General features: G+C 43.2%; 1 protein-coding gene across 1 annotated transcript in view; it reads right to left on the bottom strand.

The window, feature by feature from the left end:
* Positions 1-1298: 1298 nt before the first annotated feature.
* The window catches only part of LOC118780145 (G-protein coupled receptor 22-like), a 22004-nt gene continuing 3476 nt past the window's right edge, over positions 1299-19826 (bottom strand). The window contains exon 2 of the mRNA XM_036532472.1: positions 1299-2948. Within this exon, the coding sequence (XP_036388365.1) occupies positions 1320-2816 (1497 nt within the window). The 5' untranslated portion in view covers positions 2817-2948 and the 3' untranslated portion in view covers positions 1299-1319. The remainder of the gene's footprint in view (positions 2949-19826) is intronic.

Genomic DNA, 19826 nt, shown 5'->3' with positions numbered 1-19826 from the left:
TCACTATACAGTGCCGTTCCTATCTCCTCCCACTATACCCATGTCACCTTGGCAACCACCCTCTGGGTTTGCCCTTGGTCCTGGTAAAACAGGTGGGTGAAGATGACTGTAAATAACAGTGCTGGGTGACGAGTGAGGACGAGGATGGAGGAGCATCAAGTCTTTTTCTTAAACCCCAGACTTGACCACAATGAATAAGTCCTCCCCCTCTTCCATAAACACAGAAATACCAGAGAGCTGCAGTAAGTGTTGCGATGCTAGACACTCACAGGAACATTCTGGATGGTGCCGTTACTGTCCTGGCTGTGCAGGGCTCTGTTCAGGAGCCTGAATAACAGCCTGAGAGAATGTGGTTGAGTTATCCAAAGAACAGAGGATGCCTCACAGGTCCTGTCTATTCCCTGTCTTCTTAACAGTTGTGAGTGAAGTATCCCACAATGCTTTGTTCCACATCAAGAGAGAGGCTCGGTCTTGGCAGATGCTTCATATACCACCAGGGATGCATACGCTGACATGTCACATGCACACCTGTGTATACATACACATATACATACCGGGAACCCACTCACTCTTCACAAACACACTGTATTACGTTCAGTACCTTTGGTACTGAATCTCAACAAAATTAAGGCATGAGTAGTTTACTTAGGTATTCTACATTATCAATGACAGCCTGATGTGCACATAAGACTATGAGATTATCTTCAAGCCTTCGTAGAATTGAAATGGGAATCCACATGATTTTATCAAGATTATCCATTGCAGATGTACCAAGTCTGAGTATGGGAGGGCCACAGCACTATTGATTTTCTTGCTGTCTTTGAATGAATAACTACCTATGACCTGGGAAGAGTGGTTGAATTAAGGCAGTTACGAGTGGACTCAAGCACTTAAGTGCTCAAGATGAAAAGAAACCTGCAGCCCTTGTAGACTAGGACTGGGCTTCTCTTTATGTGTGTGCGTGTGTGTGTGTGTGTGTGTGTATATGTATGTACGATATATGTATGACTACATTTACAATATGCCTAAGTTTACACTATCACAGTTAATTGATTGCTAAAAGAAGTGGCTCCTCTAAATGATGTGCTTACTGAGATCGGGGCTTAGTTAGAACACCTGCATACGTCTGATTTCATTCATCTGAGCAAAGATGTGAGCAATGATACTGTCTCTTGAAATTTTCAAGCTTTCAAATGAAACGAACGTACACAGATCCACATAAGCACACTCACACACTCACAAGCATGAATGCTCTCATACAGTCTCTCTCCCTCTCTCTCTCTTCTGCTTCCCTCTCTCTCTCTCTCTTTTTCCCTCTCTCACTCGCGCACAGCCTCCGTGAGGCAGCGGTCCGTGGCGTCGCTGCCCTCCAGGCGTACCCGCCGGCCCTTGCGCGGCTCTACCCAGGAGTTGTGTATGACGGTGCCGCTGGGCGCGGGGTCCACCTGCAGCAGCGACACCACGCGCTTCTTCACCTTGCTGCGGAGCGCCCGCCGCAGCTTCTGCCGCGTGAAAGCGTAGAGCAGCGGGTGGAAGATGGTGGTCCCGTAGGCCATGGCCAGGAAGCAGAGCCGCAGCCGCACCAGCCAGTCGCTGGGGCCCAGGCCCAGGATCAGCACGTTCACCACGGAGATGGGCGCCCAACAGCCCATGAATGTGGAGATGATGATGAGCGACATCTTGAAGACGCGCCGCTGGCGCTCCCGCCGGTCCCGGTGCCGCCGCACAGCCCGCCGCAGAGCGATGATGGCTGATACCGAGGCGTGGACACCCATGGACGCCGAGGCAGAGGCGGGGCCTGGGATGGGGGCGGGGGTGGGGGTTGGGGAGGGAGTGGGGGCAGAGACAGGGGTGGCTCCACCATCAGAGGTAATCTGGGGAACTGAGGATAGAGGTGGGGGTGAGGTGGGGGTCGGGGTCGGGGAGGGGATTAGGGGCGGCTGGGTGAGGTGCCTGGTCTGGCTGGAGGATCCCCCTATTCCTAACCCCTTCCTCTTTCTCCTTCTGCGGCGCCCCCTGCAGGACGGGCCCTTCAAGCGCTGACTCCTCTTCAAGTGGGTGCCGATGCGGATGTTGAGGGCCTGCAGGATCTTGGAGTACGTGAACAACATGACCACCACGGCGGTGAAGAAGATGGGCACCTGCAAGAGCAGGTGGTAGTACATGGCCAGCTCTGTGTGGTAGCCCTGCCCCCCTACACAGAGCAGCGTCCGGTTGCGCCACACGGGTACCAGGGCGGGGTCCTCCAGTCCGCTGTCTGGCCCGAAGAACTCCACCTCCAGGAAGGGGATGAAAAAGACGGCCAAAGACACGGTCCACACGGCGGCCAGCAGCAGCGCCGCACGCCGGGGGGTCAGCAGGCGGTTGGCCGGGCGCACAGAGATGTCGTAGCGGTCGACGCTGATGACCAGCACGTTGATGGCGGTGGCGATGCTGGTGAAGGTGACGCAGGCCTCATGGAAGCAGCACAGCAATGCCAGATTGCCATCCAGTGGCAGCAGGATGATGACCATGGTCATCGGGAGACACAGCACGCACACGATGATATCGAGGACGTGCAGGTTGACCGTGACCATATTGCTGACCGAGTCGACCAGATTGGACTGGGCGCAATAGAGCACCAGCACGGTCAAGTTGCTGCTGAAGCCCAGCACCAGCTCCAACATAAGGAAGCTGGTCAAGGTCACCTGGAAGCTGATGGGGTAGGGCAGGTACCACCCTGTGTCCGAGTTGGCCCCGCCAAGGCCTTCCAGGCCCCCGCCAGCCTCCATACCATCGCTTGTTTCCAGGAGATGGCTGTAGCCGTCGGTCTCCATGGCCTTGTCTGAGCCTCCTCAAACATAGCAACACCCACAGCGTTGCCACCCCATGCTCTGCCTACAATCTCACTCCCTCCTCTTCTCACAAGCCTCAGAAATCCGGAAGTGATGGTCAGCTCTGTGACAATTCTGAAGACAGAGAGAAACAGAAGGGGTAGGTCAGAAAAGAGAAAGCGGGCATTGTTAGAGTCAGTCACACAGTCACACACTGTAGTATCAATGCCAAAACATTGTAATGGTGCAATCAGAGATCAGCTTGTTTCTGTGCATTTCTTCTGCAATAAAAGATTTCACTAAGCTGCTCTGTTGCTTCCTCAGTAATTACAAGAACAATTAAACATGACCTCCTCTTACAGTTGTCATCACAGTATGAAATAATACCTCTCTTTTCTGCAGACTGCAGATTGGCCCTGAAGGGCAGCAGTATGGAGTAGTAGCCAGGACAACACTGTGGAGTGGTTGTCAGGCTGCGCTGAGGAGCACTATGGAGTAATGGGACAGCAGAGTGTAGTTGTCAAGATCCTTTGTACAGTTGTATTTTGAGTGGTGCACAGGAAAACACAGGTGTATTGGTTCAAAGAGGGTGGCTCTGTTTATGTAGTAGTGGAAGTGTTACTTGGTTGTGTGTGTATGTTTGTATGTAGGGGTTTTTTTTCCCCAATGGAGGCAGCAGATGGGAACATCTTCTTGCCGCTGTTAATAAGCCATCCGGGAGTCACATAGTGCTCCATAAACCCAAGAGCACATAAACACAACTATACACAACTGTATATACAGGAGGAGAGCTAGATGTAGATATACAGTAGCCTACCAATAGCCATAATTTATGTATGCACACACACAGTATTAGAGCTTTAAGTTATTTAAAAATAGAAAGATGACTGCTCTTTTCCAATGAGTTGATAAATCTGTGGATGAATGGACCTGCTTTTAGGATAGTGACACTAGTGTATCTGCCTGTATATACTGACCCTCTGAACACTACAGGAGACCCTACCCATTCACGATTTCTCTCGCGGTTTCAGCTGCTCACACCAGGCAGCACTGCCTGTTCCTGGCTTCACTCTCTGTTCCCGGGCCGCTCAGAGATGTGCCAACACCTACACTCCTGCATCTATTTTACATGTTGCACATGTTTATTGCATGTGGGCGGACAAATTGGTAGTCCAGACACCTGGGACTACTATTTTTTGTTCCAGATTACCAAACTGTGATGTTCTGAAGCCTGGGGGGAAGGCCTCAATTTTAATGCGGTTAATGCAGACGGTATGTGCGGCGTCTCGCATGGGCGTGTCCTAAAATGAAAACTTTGCTATTCACTTGCTGTTGCTTGTGGGTTAGCTGCAAAAATTCCTGCATAAACTCCTGTTATTACATTACAGCAAATTATTTACTTATTTTTTTTATCATTACATTCCATTAAATGTGTTTCCGTGAAGGAAAAAAATCTCCTTTGTTCACAAATCTTCTATCAGTGCAGCAAAGCATTTGTGAATTTTCCTATTCAGGGGGACAGTGTATCCACTGTGAATGTACAGCATCTCTTGTATTTGACTGGAGGCATTAAGAGAGTGCAATACGTATGACTAGTTTTACGACAATGTCTTCAACAAAAATAAATGGTCCATTACTTGGTGCAATTCATACAACATTTTAGGTTGTGAGGGCTTTTCATTTTGATGCGCTCAAGGCTTTCAGTGTGATATAGGCGTGCAGGGATGTCAAAAGGGTTGCGCTTACTTGCCAAAATAGTGGTGTCTATTTTGAACGATCAAAACCTCTTGTTATTTTTCTTCATCATACAACAATCCTTGTCAAAAGGATATATGATACTTCTGCAAACTACTCACATTGCCCCTGTGTGAAATACTCTGTCCGGTCTCTGTCTCAAGCTGGTTTACAAGATATTATCTTCTCATTTTTTTTGTTGAACATTATTCTATTTATTTAATTTTTCATCAGTTTGTTTAGCATTAAGTCATAAATAGAGTTCACACTCTACTTAGCTAAATAACATTTATAAGAGAAATCATTCCTGATGTTAGCTAGATGCATATATCAGAGCATCTAGCTAGCTAGTACGCTACAACAAGGAATCCTAAAGCAATTGCATAACTTCAGAACTGAGGTATAAGCAGATAACCACATCGACATAATTCTTTGTGTAATACACTGCTAAATGTGGCCTTAATCCATGACGTTTCATGACATCTTTGCATGCTGCCATGGGCCATGTGGCTTTTTGACTGGCTGGTGCTTGAGGTCAAATTGCTAATTTGAAAGACAAAAGCTTTGCTCAGTAAATATGTAGATTGATGTCATCCCTCTGTAATAATTGGCTTTTTAGTTTAGTTTGATTTATAATATGATGGGCCTAATGGAGAAAATGCTCTGCTTCTTCAGTACATTTAGCAAAAAGATTGGTTTAGTCTAAATCAGGAACACTTCACCTTGGCTGTGCAAATCAGTGCATGGGGACAGTTTAAGTCCTAACTTAATTTCATAAATTTCATTTATGCTAATTTATGGAGCAAGCCACAGTCTCTTACGCACAAAACAGATTTGAAAAAGTAGCTAAAGTTTTGAGAATAAAATAGATATAGGCTAAGGGAAGAAAATTACTCATCCTTCCTCCTATCTTAAGTGTGGGGACAAAATCAGTGGAGAAAACACAGCTCCGGCATAGTTATTTAAAGCATGCACGCACAGATGCATGTGCACACACACACACACACACACACACATACACACAAAGGCACACCCATGCAATGTACAATGGAACTTTAATTTAATTTCATTTGAAAAATTGAAAAATCAACAAATCCATAATCAAGAATCATGTGAAAAAACAGGCAGCAGCATTACATTTAAAAATAGCATATGCCCCACAAACCAGTGCATATGCCAACACAGAAAAATCTGGTTGCAACAATGCATCCAGACCACTATGCACCCAGCCCATCCGGAACAACAAACACCATTCCATTCAAGCACTGTTGCAGTAATGTGGTGTAATATGCCAAGTGCCTGATTCATTCATAATTGTTGTGTAAGCAAGGCTGTGTCCACATGAATCAGAGAATCACAGTATTCAAACACTTCTATGGCAATTTTGACATTATGGGTATTCATAACATTTAAATGAATTAAATGAATAACATTGAAATTGGAAAACTGAAGAGCATGATGAAAGTAATGTAGCAGTAAAGTATTTTTTTTATTATTATTTTACAACAATGAATTAAGAAGATCAACCATTTGTTTGGAAGCCAATGAATAAAAACATTGAGATTTACTTGTGTTCTCTCCTTTTTTTAACTCTGACTTTAATCTTTGCACACTATACCAAGTTACACAAGTTACACAATACCTCTACCTCCAGCCTCCTCTTTCTATCACTCCTCCTCCTTTGCTCTCATTTTCAAAACAACATTTAACAGCACACGTTGTAGTGAGAAGAAGAAGCTGTACGGCTGAAGCATCAAAGCTGAGCCTGAAGAGGCAGGAATCTGAGACTGCGGAGCTATGAACCATGATAATTTCCCAACTGAAGCTAAAGTCCGCATTCCATAAACTGAATTTCTGAGAAGGGAGCGTAACAGCAAATGGGTAAATAAGAGACGAAACGGGCAGTAACGAGTTGAGATGAAGTCAGTTAAAAAGGGTTTTGATGGGTCATTTATTTTCTTTTATTTATACAGTATGTATATAATGCCTTCCCGATATGCTCTTTCTTTAATTCAAGGTTAAATAATGGGCCGTTCAAAGTGAGTTATATTCCTGTATGTCCCTTCTGTCAGCTCAGGGTTAAAGCCTAGGGTTCAGGGCAGAGACCAGGGCTAAGCAGAAGCTGGAGAAACATGACAGAATGTTCCAATCAAGGACAGCCAGACACAAGGCTTCTCCTTGTCTGTACCAGTGGACACAAGGTCATTTACTGGCGCATTTGTACTGAGGCAGGCTGCCAGTATTCAAAACAAAAAAAAAGGGCCAAAGGGGTGTCTCTTCAACATCTACTGTGTTTCAAGCTCTCTTGAAGAATCAAATGAATATACTCATAATAAAGAAATACACCAACAGCTTTCAGAGGGAAGGAAAACAACCATGAAAGGACACCTTAATCAGTCAATGTGAAGATCATAGGTTACAGAAAACAGCTATAAATCCTTGGTAAGAAGTCGACATGAAGCAAACGCTATATCATTAAATATTTTACTGAAGTCCCCCTGTCACACTATAAAACTGGATCAAATTGGATCAGAATCAGCTCTCTTCTGCTACTTGATGACAAAACAGCTATTTTTGTAAAGATTCTGTATTTGTAAATGATCAATGGACACATTTTATGAAACACCACAACATTTGTTTCATGTGAAAGGGCCAGGTGCATCTCAATCAACTTTAAATGCAGAGCTTACAGTCAATCAGGCTTGCTGCCACACTGAGGAGGTGATAAGAAAACAGTCATTTGTGATGGTGATAATGTCCCACAGGAAATTCTGCAGAGCGGATCTTTGACAAATAGAGAGGCTATTATCTTCTCTAAGCGATGAACTACATTTCATTACCAGCAGGTCAGGTGTCTCTCATGCTCTGACACTCTGTAAATATGATGGGATTGTTAAACGCAGATTTTTTGTATTACACCGCAGCGCTGTGTAAGAGCGCATGCTGGCGGCTATACAACTGTGTGGGAATGGCAGGTACACAAACACCTATTCGGCCAGGTGCGAGAGACAGGAACACGAACACCTCCTCGACCACGTAGGTACGCCAGGCCCACAAACGGCTCTAGGACTGTATGAGAACTGGGGGTACATAAGTGCCCGCACAGGTGTGTAATGATGGCAGGTGCAGAACACCTAAAAAACCTTGTGTGGACAACAGGCACACAAACATCATTACCATCTCAAACAGATGGCTAAACCCAAAAGCACCTTTGGCGTTTCGTCACAGTAGCGCTGTTTCCTTTGAGTGCTATTACCCTGGCATCAGAAAAAAGAAAGAAGTGCTTTACTTGCAGTTTGAGAGTTGAATTTAAGCTCTTGGATGTGGCTGCACCATTTAAAGCTCCAAAAATGTCCTTTCAAGATGCAGGCACATCTGTCCTCCTGTTTGCCTGTTATTACCTCTGAAAATGCAAAATCTTTTTCATGTCCAGTGTAATCATTCAACTGATTGATGTTATAATTAGGGCAAATTAATGGCAAAGCCATTTTGACATAAGTCGCAACCACTTCCGAACTGAATGGCCAATTTAGATATCACGGACATTTCTGTCATTTTCTCTGAATGGGTTGAACACCATACTGTATTTGACAAAAACAGCCACAAAGCACTACATTTTGTTCATTGGACCTGACAAAATGTTCACTTGACAACACCAATCACACACGTTGATTCTCGCATAAGAAAGTACACACTTAAGTTTCATTACATTTTTGTGCATTGCCCCAAGTGCTGTATACATTGAGCATAACATTTTGGCTAAAGATCCGATTTCACTGGTTGTTGTTACCATAGCAACTGGTCTGGAATTTAGCCTAGTGTCAGCTGCTTTGACCGTGGGTGCTGGGACCGTTCGGGTTGGTTCACATCCAAGACATGCAAACACAAGCACGAATTTTGCCCATGAAGACATCACATATGGTGGGCAATATTATGTCTGTGTCCAGTGTCTTGGCTGCTGATGCTCATAAAATTAACTATTCAAAACGACCTACATTGTATCTCCACTGACACCAGTCCTAATCCTTTATGTTATTTCATGCAGCAGGAGAGTCAAGCAGCTGGCTCCAGCACAAAGCCACTGTCCCCAAAGCTCTCTTTCCCCCATCAAAGACAACCACAACATAGCAGACCCTATCAGACAGATGAACAAAGAGATGGACGGTGAGACAGATGGACACAGAGTCAGCTGTTCGCACCAGTGCTTGTGTGAATGTGCGTTCGTGGGCATGTGAGCACGGTAGAGAATGACTGAGAGTGTGGAAAGAAGAGGTGCTCGGGGGAAGACAGAGAGAAAAGGTAGAGCAGAAGGAGGGAGAGAGGGATGAAGAAAAAGAGAAATGCAGAGAGGCAGCGAGAGAGAGAGAGGGAGAGAGAGAGAGAGAGAGAGAGAGAAGGAGAGAGAGAGACAGCGAGCGCTCTCCTCTAAGTGCTGCAGTCTTGCGCTCAGCTCATTACAGAGAAATTTCCAGCTGGCACGCTTCGTGAGCAGACTGCCTGATCACCCTGCTACACTGAGAGTGAAAGTGGGAGAGCGATGGAGAGAGAGCAGGAGAGGTAACGAGAGAGAAATGAGGTGGGCGAGAGAGAGGCAGAGAGGGAGGGAGATGGAACAGGACAAGTACCGAAATAGAGATCTGCAGAGCAAGGAAGAGTGAAGGCTAAGAAAGAGGAAGTTGACCTGAAATCGGAGATGATTTGGCAGAGGCAGTGTGACAGAGGGGATATGCCCAGAAACAAAGAGACAAACAGCAGTGTTGAGTGCTACAATATGAAAGGGGCGTAAAGCAGACAGAAAAAGAACAGACAGGGACAAGAAAAAAAAGCACAACTGAAAAACAAAGCCAGAGCACGTTAGCTCAACTTGTTCAGAAATGTTGCATACAACTCTTCCCGTCCAAAGCGATTCTTGTGAGCTCGCTTGATGGGTTTCAGCAAACAAGTGCTGTTACCATGCTGATAAAGCCCATTTGAAATGGAATATGAATTCCCAGAATGATGAGGGACTTAGGGTGAATGATCTTGTTTTCGAAATGCAAACACGCCACCTCAGGGATGCAGAATATGAGGCAATCTCTCTCTTGCTTTCCTTTCCCCTCATCTTAACTCAACCCCACCTGCACCTCCAGCTGCTTCCAATTCCCTCGCTTCCTCACTCTCTTTTCTGAGACATCCCAAAAGGGCCACACCTTGTCAACAAGGCTTTTATTTTATTTCTCCCCTTCTCTCTGCTATGCAACACACAGGAAACATGTTCTGTCCCTCCTGGACAACCCCAGTACTGCACCCTGAAGCACTTCAGGTGAGAACAGGTAACACACGCCCATCACCCTGGTAACACTCAGCTGCACAACCAGGAACAGCATTCCAGTGATACTGATCTGCTTTGCTTTTACCCAAGTACCTTACTGATGGCTTCACAAATACTGAAAAGCAAAACAAATGTCTACAAATTTGCATATGCACTATCTCTTTCCCCGGCTCCTGTGTACCTGTTTGCCTTATGTAATGGACTTTAAAAAGGCTTTTACACTCTGTTTGGAGTCCATTCGGACGGATTTGCTTTGGCTCAGGCTTTATTCCTGAGTCCTCAGTCCTGAATTAGTTCTGTTTACACCATGTGGGTGGATTTCCACAGAACAGATTCTTACACTGGCAGTGGTCAAGTCAATGCAAACAATCGCTATCCATCCTGATGTCTGAAGCAGCAGAGACGACAAAGAGAGACTGCAGGTGGCACATAGGTCAGGGCCGAGAACACAGAGATACCTGTTTTGTTTTTTTAGGCTACATGATGACCACATTTATTGGATGAAAGAATGGTCACCTGAGTGGTCAGGATTGGTCAGAGAGCTGAAGGACCACGTGATGCACAGAGATACTTGTATGGAAGGAGATTACCTTGTTATAAAATGACTTTTATGCATTATTGTTGCTGTTGGAGTTGCAAGTGCCACATGACCTGAGTGGAACCTATTTATTTATAAGTCGATTTTTTCCCACATTCTAAATGATATGCCGTTTCTAGGCTTTTATGAATACATCAATATTTACAGTAATAATTTGTTGTAATTCTTTTAGCTAAATAAAGAGAAAAACATTTCCACGTCAAATATACAGAGAGAGGAGTACTTCCTTTCAGAAAACAACTGGAACAAAACACATGACCAATATGCTTAAGGCTCTTTTGTCATGCAATAAATATCAACATATTTTTTTTGCTGGGGGAAAAACAAGCTTGTCAGATTCTGCCAGTTCCATTCTTAAATGATAGCAAGTAAAAACGTTGCCTTCATGCTTTCTGAGATGGTGGGGTATGAATGACAAATATTCATTTTGGAATTTCTTTTCTCTAAAGAAAATGTGTTTCAAATTGCTTAATATTTTTGAGAGCGCTATTTTAATTTTGCCCACCCTCACGATCTCAGCCTTTTCATGTTACAATCCATACATCTATCAATAATGTCTACATAAAAGTTGATTGCTTAAAGACTATCACACAAACATGATTATCACCTTGTTTTAGTAATTATTTGTATGGAATAAAACTTTAAAACTCTTACAGATATCTGTTGTCAATTTTCAGTTTTGAAATATATTTGATTTCAACTTTGTGTTTGCTGTAATCCATATGATACATTAATTATATTTTTTCAGCTGTATTTTTATTTGATTTTCTACATGTCATTGGTGCCAGATGACTATTCATTCTTTTTAAAACACATTACCTTAAATTGTAGCCCTGTCAAAATACACTGTAGTGGCCACATTAAAACTAAGAATCTATCTCATTAAAGCAACAGTGAGTCAAAGTTTAATGCTAAATGAGTTGCTCCTCATGAAAAATTGGAAACTGAGATCCTGGACCTGTACATTATCAAGTTATTCAGGATATAACTCATATACACACAGGATATGATTCAAATACCTACTGTGCATAAAATTACACCAACACTATAAGCCCACCCATGGATCAATCAAGCCTTAGCGGAACACAGCAGGAGGTAGACTACCAACCAGACTGCCTAAAGAGGTGGGTGGCAAATCTGTTTTGTGTCACTGATCTCTACAGTGTCTGTTTGCTTTCACTTGCATACCTTGGAAAAAAGTGGTGCAATCTGCATGTTTTGTATATATGAAAAGGGACATAAACCACTGAAACCCTGTTGCACATTATTCTGGTTGCTGCTAGTACATAAAGACAACATTATACCTGGTAATGTATCTGGAACGTTAAGACTGTCCGAAACATTAAGAGTGGAAACAGCTGAAAACTATTTGTGTTTTCACTCTGAGGAACAAGCAGTGTCACATTAATGCTTTGGTGTTTGGTTTGGTGTGTGTGTGTGTGTGCGCGCGTAAGAACAAAAGAGACAAAATGTATGTGTATGTGTGATGTGAGCAGCCCTTTTTAGGATCTGAGTGAAATGACTTTGCTCACAGTCACAAAACACCACAGGGTCCAGTTTGACAACTGGGAAGAGCGGCAGGCTGGAAGGCAATGGTAGACTGATCAGTGCAGTTTTTACTCAAAAAGACATGCAAAAATGGGCGAAATCCAACCATACTATTAGCACCATGACTTGTGTGGTCTGAGTGGTGATTGAACCTACATTTTTTGCAATTGCATGGCACAACTTCTTACAGACAACACAATTAATTTGCTGCACAAAAGACCAGAGCCCAGGGCACCACTCAAGCTCTTATCTTCACTCCAGGGGGTGACGTAACCCTTCTAATATAAAAATTAGCTCTGCTATGCTCAAGATTGCCTCACAGAAACCAACACAGAAAATGATTGAATATTGATAAGAAGGATACATGATAGTAAAATAGTATTAGCGATCATTAGAACATGGGCTAACAGGACTAAATTTAAACAAATAATCAAATGACTTTCATTTGACCCCTGGCAAATCTCTCCTTATTCCTTATGAAAGTTCAGAATAATAGAACAAATAATTCATCATTCCCCACCTCAATCATTCACTGAGCCTAATTTCCTTTGTTAATTACTATGGCGACTGACAGGCAGTCAGTCTTCTGCAGTTTAAATGGCAGGAAGAAAAGCCATACACGGCTTTGTTTGTTGCAGTGACTAATACACATACACAGACCCGTACAAAATGAAAAAAAAAAAACACATCACAATGGTCTGACTAAGTTTGAGGTGATTTAGAGTCACACTAAATGAGCAATTGCAATTACACACACACAAACACACATACATACATGCAAACAAGTATATATATGCACAAACACACCTGTTTGCACACCCACACACAAGAAATGGTCCAAGAAATAGGCAGGTTGCGTTTGATCTGAGTATTGACTCCAGTGGAAAAGCGGCAGGCCTTGTACCGTCACATTCTGGAGTACATCTCTTCGTGAGGAGCCTGGTGGATAGATCTACCTCCTGCAGACAGACCTTTTTTGTGGGCCTAAGAGCCGCAGAGGACAGACTCACCACTGCCTGCTTTGGTGTGAACCCCAGGCGCACCTGCCCCACTCGCAGCTCCTGCCGTAATTAACTCCCTCGTTAGTGGAAGCGGCTCATTAGGGAGCCCCGTGACCCCAGGTAATTGCTTCCGCTGACCAGGGAGCGAGAGGGAGATTAATGAAGACACCTCATCGCACCTCTCATAGCAGCCCTAATGGATCTGCGCAGTACTGAGGCCCCGGCAAATCAAAACACACGAAGAGTCTCCCGCCGGCTCTCGGTGTGGTACACAGAGAATCACCTGCCATAGTGCACCAATGAGTCAAAGAGGAGAGAGGAGCAATTGGGGAGTAAGTGGGGAGACTAGACAGAGTGCACGGATACATCTCAAATCAACCTCCCCCACCAGACACTCAGTTTACGGAACTGCAAACCCAGCAGCAAAATTCAGGGAAGTGCCTTCTCTGTCAGCATAAGAATAAGAATAATCTTTTGCTGAAAATGTGTTATAAAGTAAAAAATCTGTTATAATGTTAGGCAATGGACAACACAGAGACCGTTCCTAATCAAACACACCCTTCATGACCTTAGCCCAGCTATTGATGAATAAATCATTTATAAATATGACATTTTAAACTTCTTTGTCAGCTGGACCCCATCATAGAAAAATAAAAACTAACTGCAGATACAATCTGCTTGTCAAGTATTGCTGTGGCTCACGTTTGCAAATGACCAATGAGTTGTCTGTAACACTTCATTTTATAAGTAGAACTGACAAAATGGTACATTACATGTTCTCATTTATGCTTTCACTGAACAGGGTGGTTATGTGCCACCATTTTTTTCATGATTGTAATTACAGCCCCCGTCAAGGCCTTCAGGCATCCATGGTTGACAAGCCCAATTATAAATTGATATGAACTTTTCATTATTAGTTGTTTATTACCGTTATTGTCATTTGTCACCTCTTCACATTGCTTTGGAAATATATGTACAATGCAGGGTCAAACCAACAGGGAATAACTGAATTTGCTTTGTAATTGCATGACAGAGAGAGGAGTCAGAGAAGAGAAACAGATGAGCCCAAAAGAAAAGAACAGAGAGGTGAAGAGTGCTGATTCATGGCTGTCTTGGATGCCACTAATGTCCGCACTGAGACAATCGATCAAAGCCTTAATTTTCCCCTTGAATTAATTCAGCGGCATTAGAGCCAGGTGCATAGCAAACCTGGAAGCTGGCCAGACCTGGACAGGAAGATTAAAAAAATCGCTTGCCCTTCTCATCTTGCAGCAAATTGTCAGCTGACCTGACAGAAAAAAAACTGCTTAATACAAAGCATTCATACACGCCTTGGTGAAACTTTCAGTTATGGCCCCGTGTCTTGCCCTTGGATAGGTCTGGAAAATATGAACCGTAAAGTAAAGTATTGGGGCGAATGCAATGGAAAAATGGCATCTCTAGCAGTCTCCTTCCCAGAAGCAGCTGGGAATGGCTGTCACGTGACCAATTAACCTATTATCGGCAAGATGACACAATCAAATGGTACCAGACACACTGTGTATTTCTGGTCCATGATTATAACCCACTTCCGAATACACTGCAAGACAAGACAAGACAAGATATGAAAGTATGTTACCCATACAGTGTATCTCCAGCTAGAGTACTCAATGCAGAGATAGCAAAACATTGAGCATTCCTTCCTCACACATTCCATGTTGCATTCTGGAAATGTGCTACCTTCATCTACCGCAGCCTGTATTGAAGTCTCTGGCTTCACAACACAGTGCCAAATGCCAGAAATTTATGTGGCTATGCACAAATGCACGTGCAAGTAACACAATCGCACACACACATGCACATGTACATACAGTATATACACACACTACTTCACTAATGGTGAGACACTTTTCCTGCTTATCCTTCTCCTCTTTGTAAGTGCCCCTTTCCCAACCACCCCCCCCCCCCCCACCTGTGCTCCTCTGCTGAGCCAGGAATTGATCACTATGTCAACTGACATCTTGTGGGTTTAAGAAATTGCTGAACCCAAGATACAGCAGAGAGGAAAAAGAGCGGAAGAGAGAGAGGGAGGTTGAGTGAGAGACGGGACAAGAACACTGATTAAACTTCAAAATGCCTATACAGAAAGCAACATGACTCCTGGAACCATCAGCACTGAATAAAGAGTCATAAAAAGAAAGTTTAAAAGATAAATAGAGAAATACACAAAAAGATGCGGTGAGAGGCAAAAAATTTGAAGTGGATTAAGTGGAGTGGTAAAATGATGGCGGAACATAGAGGAAAGAGAGAATCTGAGAGCAGGGAGCAGCAAAAGAGGGCTTAAAAGTGGTGTGTGGAGAGATGGATGGGGGAAGTGAAAACAAGATGGAGACCCCTCCCCACCCCCTGCGGCCATTATAGATCCCGGCATCCATCCAAACTTCTGCCTCTCTCCCGCTCATCTATCACTTCTTCCCTCTTTCTCTCTCTCTTTCTCTCCCCCTCCTTCTTTTCTCTTCTGCTCTTCTCAGCAAGTCCCCTCAGCCAGGTCTGCTCTGGGTCCACAGCACGTCACGGCATAAACTCCCCCCCCCCCCCCGAGTTCTTTACTCAACAGCTATCACACCTAATTCCGTCGACGACCACAAGACAGATGACTCGCCCTTCCTGTGTGAGCGCCCCCTGTAGGATGCAGAACCTCCTACACTCCCGCGCTCCCCAGCCGAAGTCGTCCGCACCGCAGTGTGGTCAAAATGTCACATTCAGCAAAGCAGATCATGCTGCTGTGCCGTGCAGCGGCGAGGCAAGCCGCCGCGCTGGCGGATGAGGCATTGTGCAGCCCTCCGATTTAATGCACTTACAAAAGCCTTGACCTTTTCTCCCCCTGGAGGCTGTAAACACCATAATCCTGCCCAAACCAACAAACTTAAGGTCATGTTCACATATAAAGATTCACCGTCTCCTCTTCTAATTCTGAAGTGAACGACAAGGACTGCACCCTCAACTCATTCTGTTGAAGAGCACACATTAAGTTATAGTCCCTACAGAATGCCTTTCTGATTTGAATACGGTCCGTGGGATTCGTGATGCATCATCTTTGGCCAAGGTAAACACCGTGGAACTACCGTGACATTTGTTTGCTAATCCTACCGAAAAAATCTCTTTACATTTGAGTCACGACACCAATTTCTTGCTTATAATTTACTGATAATGGAAACAGAAGATGCGATTACCAAACACAAGATTAATACTTGTTGATCTGCATACTGCCAGCTCTAAACCCATGTCAAACAAGAAGATCTCAAGAGAAGAAGACTTGCTGAAGGAGTCGCGCGTATAAAATGGATGCTTTTCACACATGCCATCAGAATTCAAATACGCCTCTGTTTGCGCTTAGAATGCGGATACTGGGTCTAACATGAAACCTGGGCAAATCGGAGGCATTCGAATTCTAGCCCTCTCCCAGAGATGTGGATAGGCAAACAAATATTGTAGCAACAGTATTCTGGGAAAGAAGTGTGATTCTGTACCTGATCCTCATTGAAAACACAGACACTGCTGTGGAAGAGCCCTGGTTCCACTTTTCTGAAACACTGATGTGAAAATGTCATTGCCAGAGTCTTTTGGGATGTTTGTAATTGCAAGCTAACAGTTCCAGACATCTGGATGCACAGGATGACTTTTCTGACCTTAGCAGCAACATGCTGGATTATGTGCATGAAACAGAGCATGCACAAAGCATGATCAAGCTGCAGTACTTTATCTGTTTATTAGATTTTAAACATCACATTTTTCAACAAAATGAGCAACTGGCTTTCAGTGAGATGACTGGTTGCAGGATTTATGGACAGCAGTTGATTTGGTGCAGTGGAAAGTGGTTGTTGGCTTGATTTCCATGGCGGGCCACTGCTGATATACCCTGGGATAGGGTATTTCACCCTGATTGCCTCCAACTGAATAAATGGATGACATTTATAACTGTAAGATATTTCAAATGCTCTGCTATAACTGTAACCCATACAAGAGCATCTGCTAAGCAAATGTAATATAATTATGTGCAATATAATTATCTGTGGCATGTACGAATGGTGGGAGCTGTAGCTTAATATAGAAATTGCGTCACAAGGGCAGCAGCACACGCTATCTCACCTATGTGAAACTAAACAAATTCCTCACACCTAAATGACACGTCAGACGGATATACGTCAGAAGGCTAAAATTTGATTGCCGAACGTAAAAGCCCTTTGAAGGAGAGCACCTCCTCCCCCGTGCGCAGAGTCTGGAATCTGAAAGGAAGCCCACCTTTCAATTTAAGTTGCCTTCTGCATTTAAATCTGCAGTGTAATCACCAGTCCATTCAGACCATAAGTGCATTTGGGAACACGCTGTCACGGGACCATTATGAAGAATGTGAGGGTGTAAAACATGAATTTCTTTTGGAGCTAACCTCGCTCTTGAGGTGAGAATTAAAATGCTGGTGCGTTGGGCAGCTTTCACATTTACCCACAGCCATCGCATATCAGTTTGCACTCAGACTACAAATACTGGGGCTAATGTGAAACCTCAGCAAATTGGATGCACTTAATTGCTGGCCTGAGGAGGTGGATTTGCAAGCAAATCTTGTAGCAAGCAGTCTTGGCAGGAAGTGCTCTGTACCCCTTACAGTAGGTGGCAATGTTACATTTCTGACCCTCCTATAAATCTGTCAAATTATACAACCCAGCTGCTTCACAACCACACTTCCACCACTCTAGTATTTCTTGCTTACTCCATTCATTTAATGGTAAATATGTAATTCCTACAATTTTTGTCAATATAGTATGAGCTGTGTTTATGTAATCACTCAACATAGAAATACATTTCAGCTTTAACTGGACTGTTGCATGGGATTCATGTTATTGGCTGGACACATGGAACTGAAAATGTCCAATGCAAAATTTAGTTGCATGTCCTATATATTATATATATAAAATATATATTTTATATATATTTTTATATAAATATTTTTTGTTTTTGCAGTCACTTTTAGTATAGAATGATTACTATGCACCACAGCCTCAACCCACTTAAAATGTAAATGCAGGCTTGTACATTTAGTTTTTGTTTATTGCATGATTAAGCTGATTCTTACATAGAACATTTGATTTGCACTTGTTACTTGAGTGGTCTAATTTACTACATTGTCAATAGCTGTCATCTGCAAGTCTTATGCATTGATCCAAATAGCATGCTTTTGCTGATAACATCTACTTGTACACGAATATTAGGGTACATCCATAATCTGCATCATTTTAGAGAGTAACACAGCCACAGACGGCCGTTGAACTTGCCACTAAAGTCATGTCTCTCCAAGGTCACATGCAGTATTGCATTCCTTGGTGATTTGATAAATCACAAATCCATTTAATAGTGAAACATCAAGTTTGGTGGGGATTTGAAAAATGGCAAAAACAATTAGAGGAGTGTTTGACAAGTAAATTGACATTAGGAAGAGGTGTGCGCTGACCAGAGAGTTATAGTTACCTAGTTATACTTATCAAGTCAGTGTTTTTTTCTACTAAAGGAGAACCAAGCCTTTACTTAGGATAAGTGCAAACACATAAATCTAGCAGCTATAGAGATGCTCTTCTTCTTGCATTTTGAAGGGGGAGATGACAGCATATTTGAGTCAACACTCCTGTATTTGAGTAAAAATGTGTTCACTGAAAAGTCAACGCACTCAACAGTGATTGGTCCAGACATGTTTCAGCCAATCAGCATCAGCTGAGAATTTATTGTTGGGGGAAGGGGGAGACACAGTTGCTGCTTGCTGACAATACATAACCAGGGGATTTACCAATCACATGCTGAGATATAAAGGAGAGCACAACACATATACAAAGGCTGACGTTTCAACTAAAAAGTTTTAATGACTATGTTCACTGTATCATACCATTATTAGATGGAATATTCAAAAACTATGAACATGACCTGGATATTTTAGCCAGTGTATTCTCAAAAAGAACAGTATTTCAAATATGATTACTCTAAAGAAGAGGACGAGCATATTTTGTTAATATTCCTTGAATAACACAATAGCAAATATCACACTCTGAAATTATAGTTTAACTGAAATAATTACCGTAATATGCTCATGCAGGTCATTAGAAATATCTCTGGATACAAAAGCAGTTATTCATCATGCAAATTACCAACAACCAAAGTCGACAGTTTCTTATTTCTGCCTTTTTGAAAGATACTGTAGCAGTACATAAAAGCAAATACTTCTGAATGGAGATGCCAGTATCCAATTTAGAGTTGGCCATGCACCTCATGCTTGATGCAAGCCTCAGATACAAGCTCCCGTCTTCTGTTGTTGTGAAGGTAGTGAAAGTAAGGTCAACACATTTTGGAACATTTTGTTGACTATAATTTGAGAAAACACACCCTGCCCCACTGTGTACATGGCTGTTAACTCCTCTACAATGAGAATGCGCGTACTGTGGCCTATTCTGTTCACTCGTCTGCTTGCAATCTACAATTATGAAGGGAAGATTAGTTTTTTTTTTATCAGGAGAATAAACAGGTTATTGGAACATTCATTCAAAATTCACATATTCAGAACTCTAAAGTACTACCTGTATGCACTGTAGGCACAGTCAATGCTTCCCCTTTTAATGTAAAACGTAATGGTTTTATATTAAAAATAAAAAGGCATTCAGTTCCATCCCTGAATGGCAGGACCAGCCCCGCTGAGAATCCATAACTTTGTGCATCCGTCAAGCTGTGTTGGTCACACAGTGTACCTTTGTGTGACTTTTTTTTTTTTTTTTTTTTTGGTCAGTAATTGGCACCTAACAAGC

The sequence above is a fragment of the Megalops cyprinoides genome, chromosome 7, assembly GCF_013368585.1.
Source record: "Megalops cyprinoides isolate fMegCyp1 chromosome 7, fMegCyp1.pri, whole genome shotgun sequence".
Classification (NCBI taxonomy): domain Eukaryota; kingdom Metazoa; phylum Chordata; class Actinopteri; order Elopiformes; family Megalopidae; genus Megalops; species Megalops cyprinoides.
This window is presented reverse-complemented; position numbering and strand designations above follow the sequence as displayed.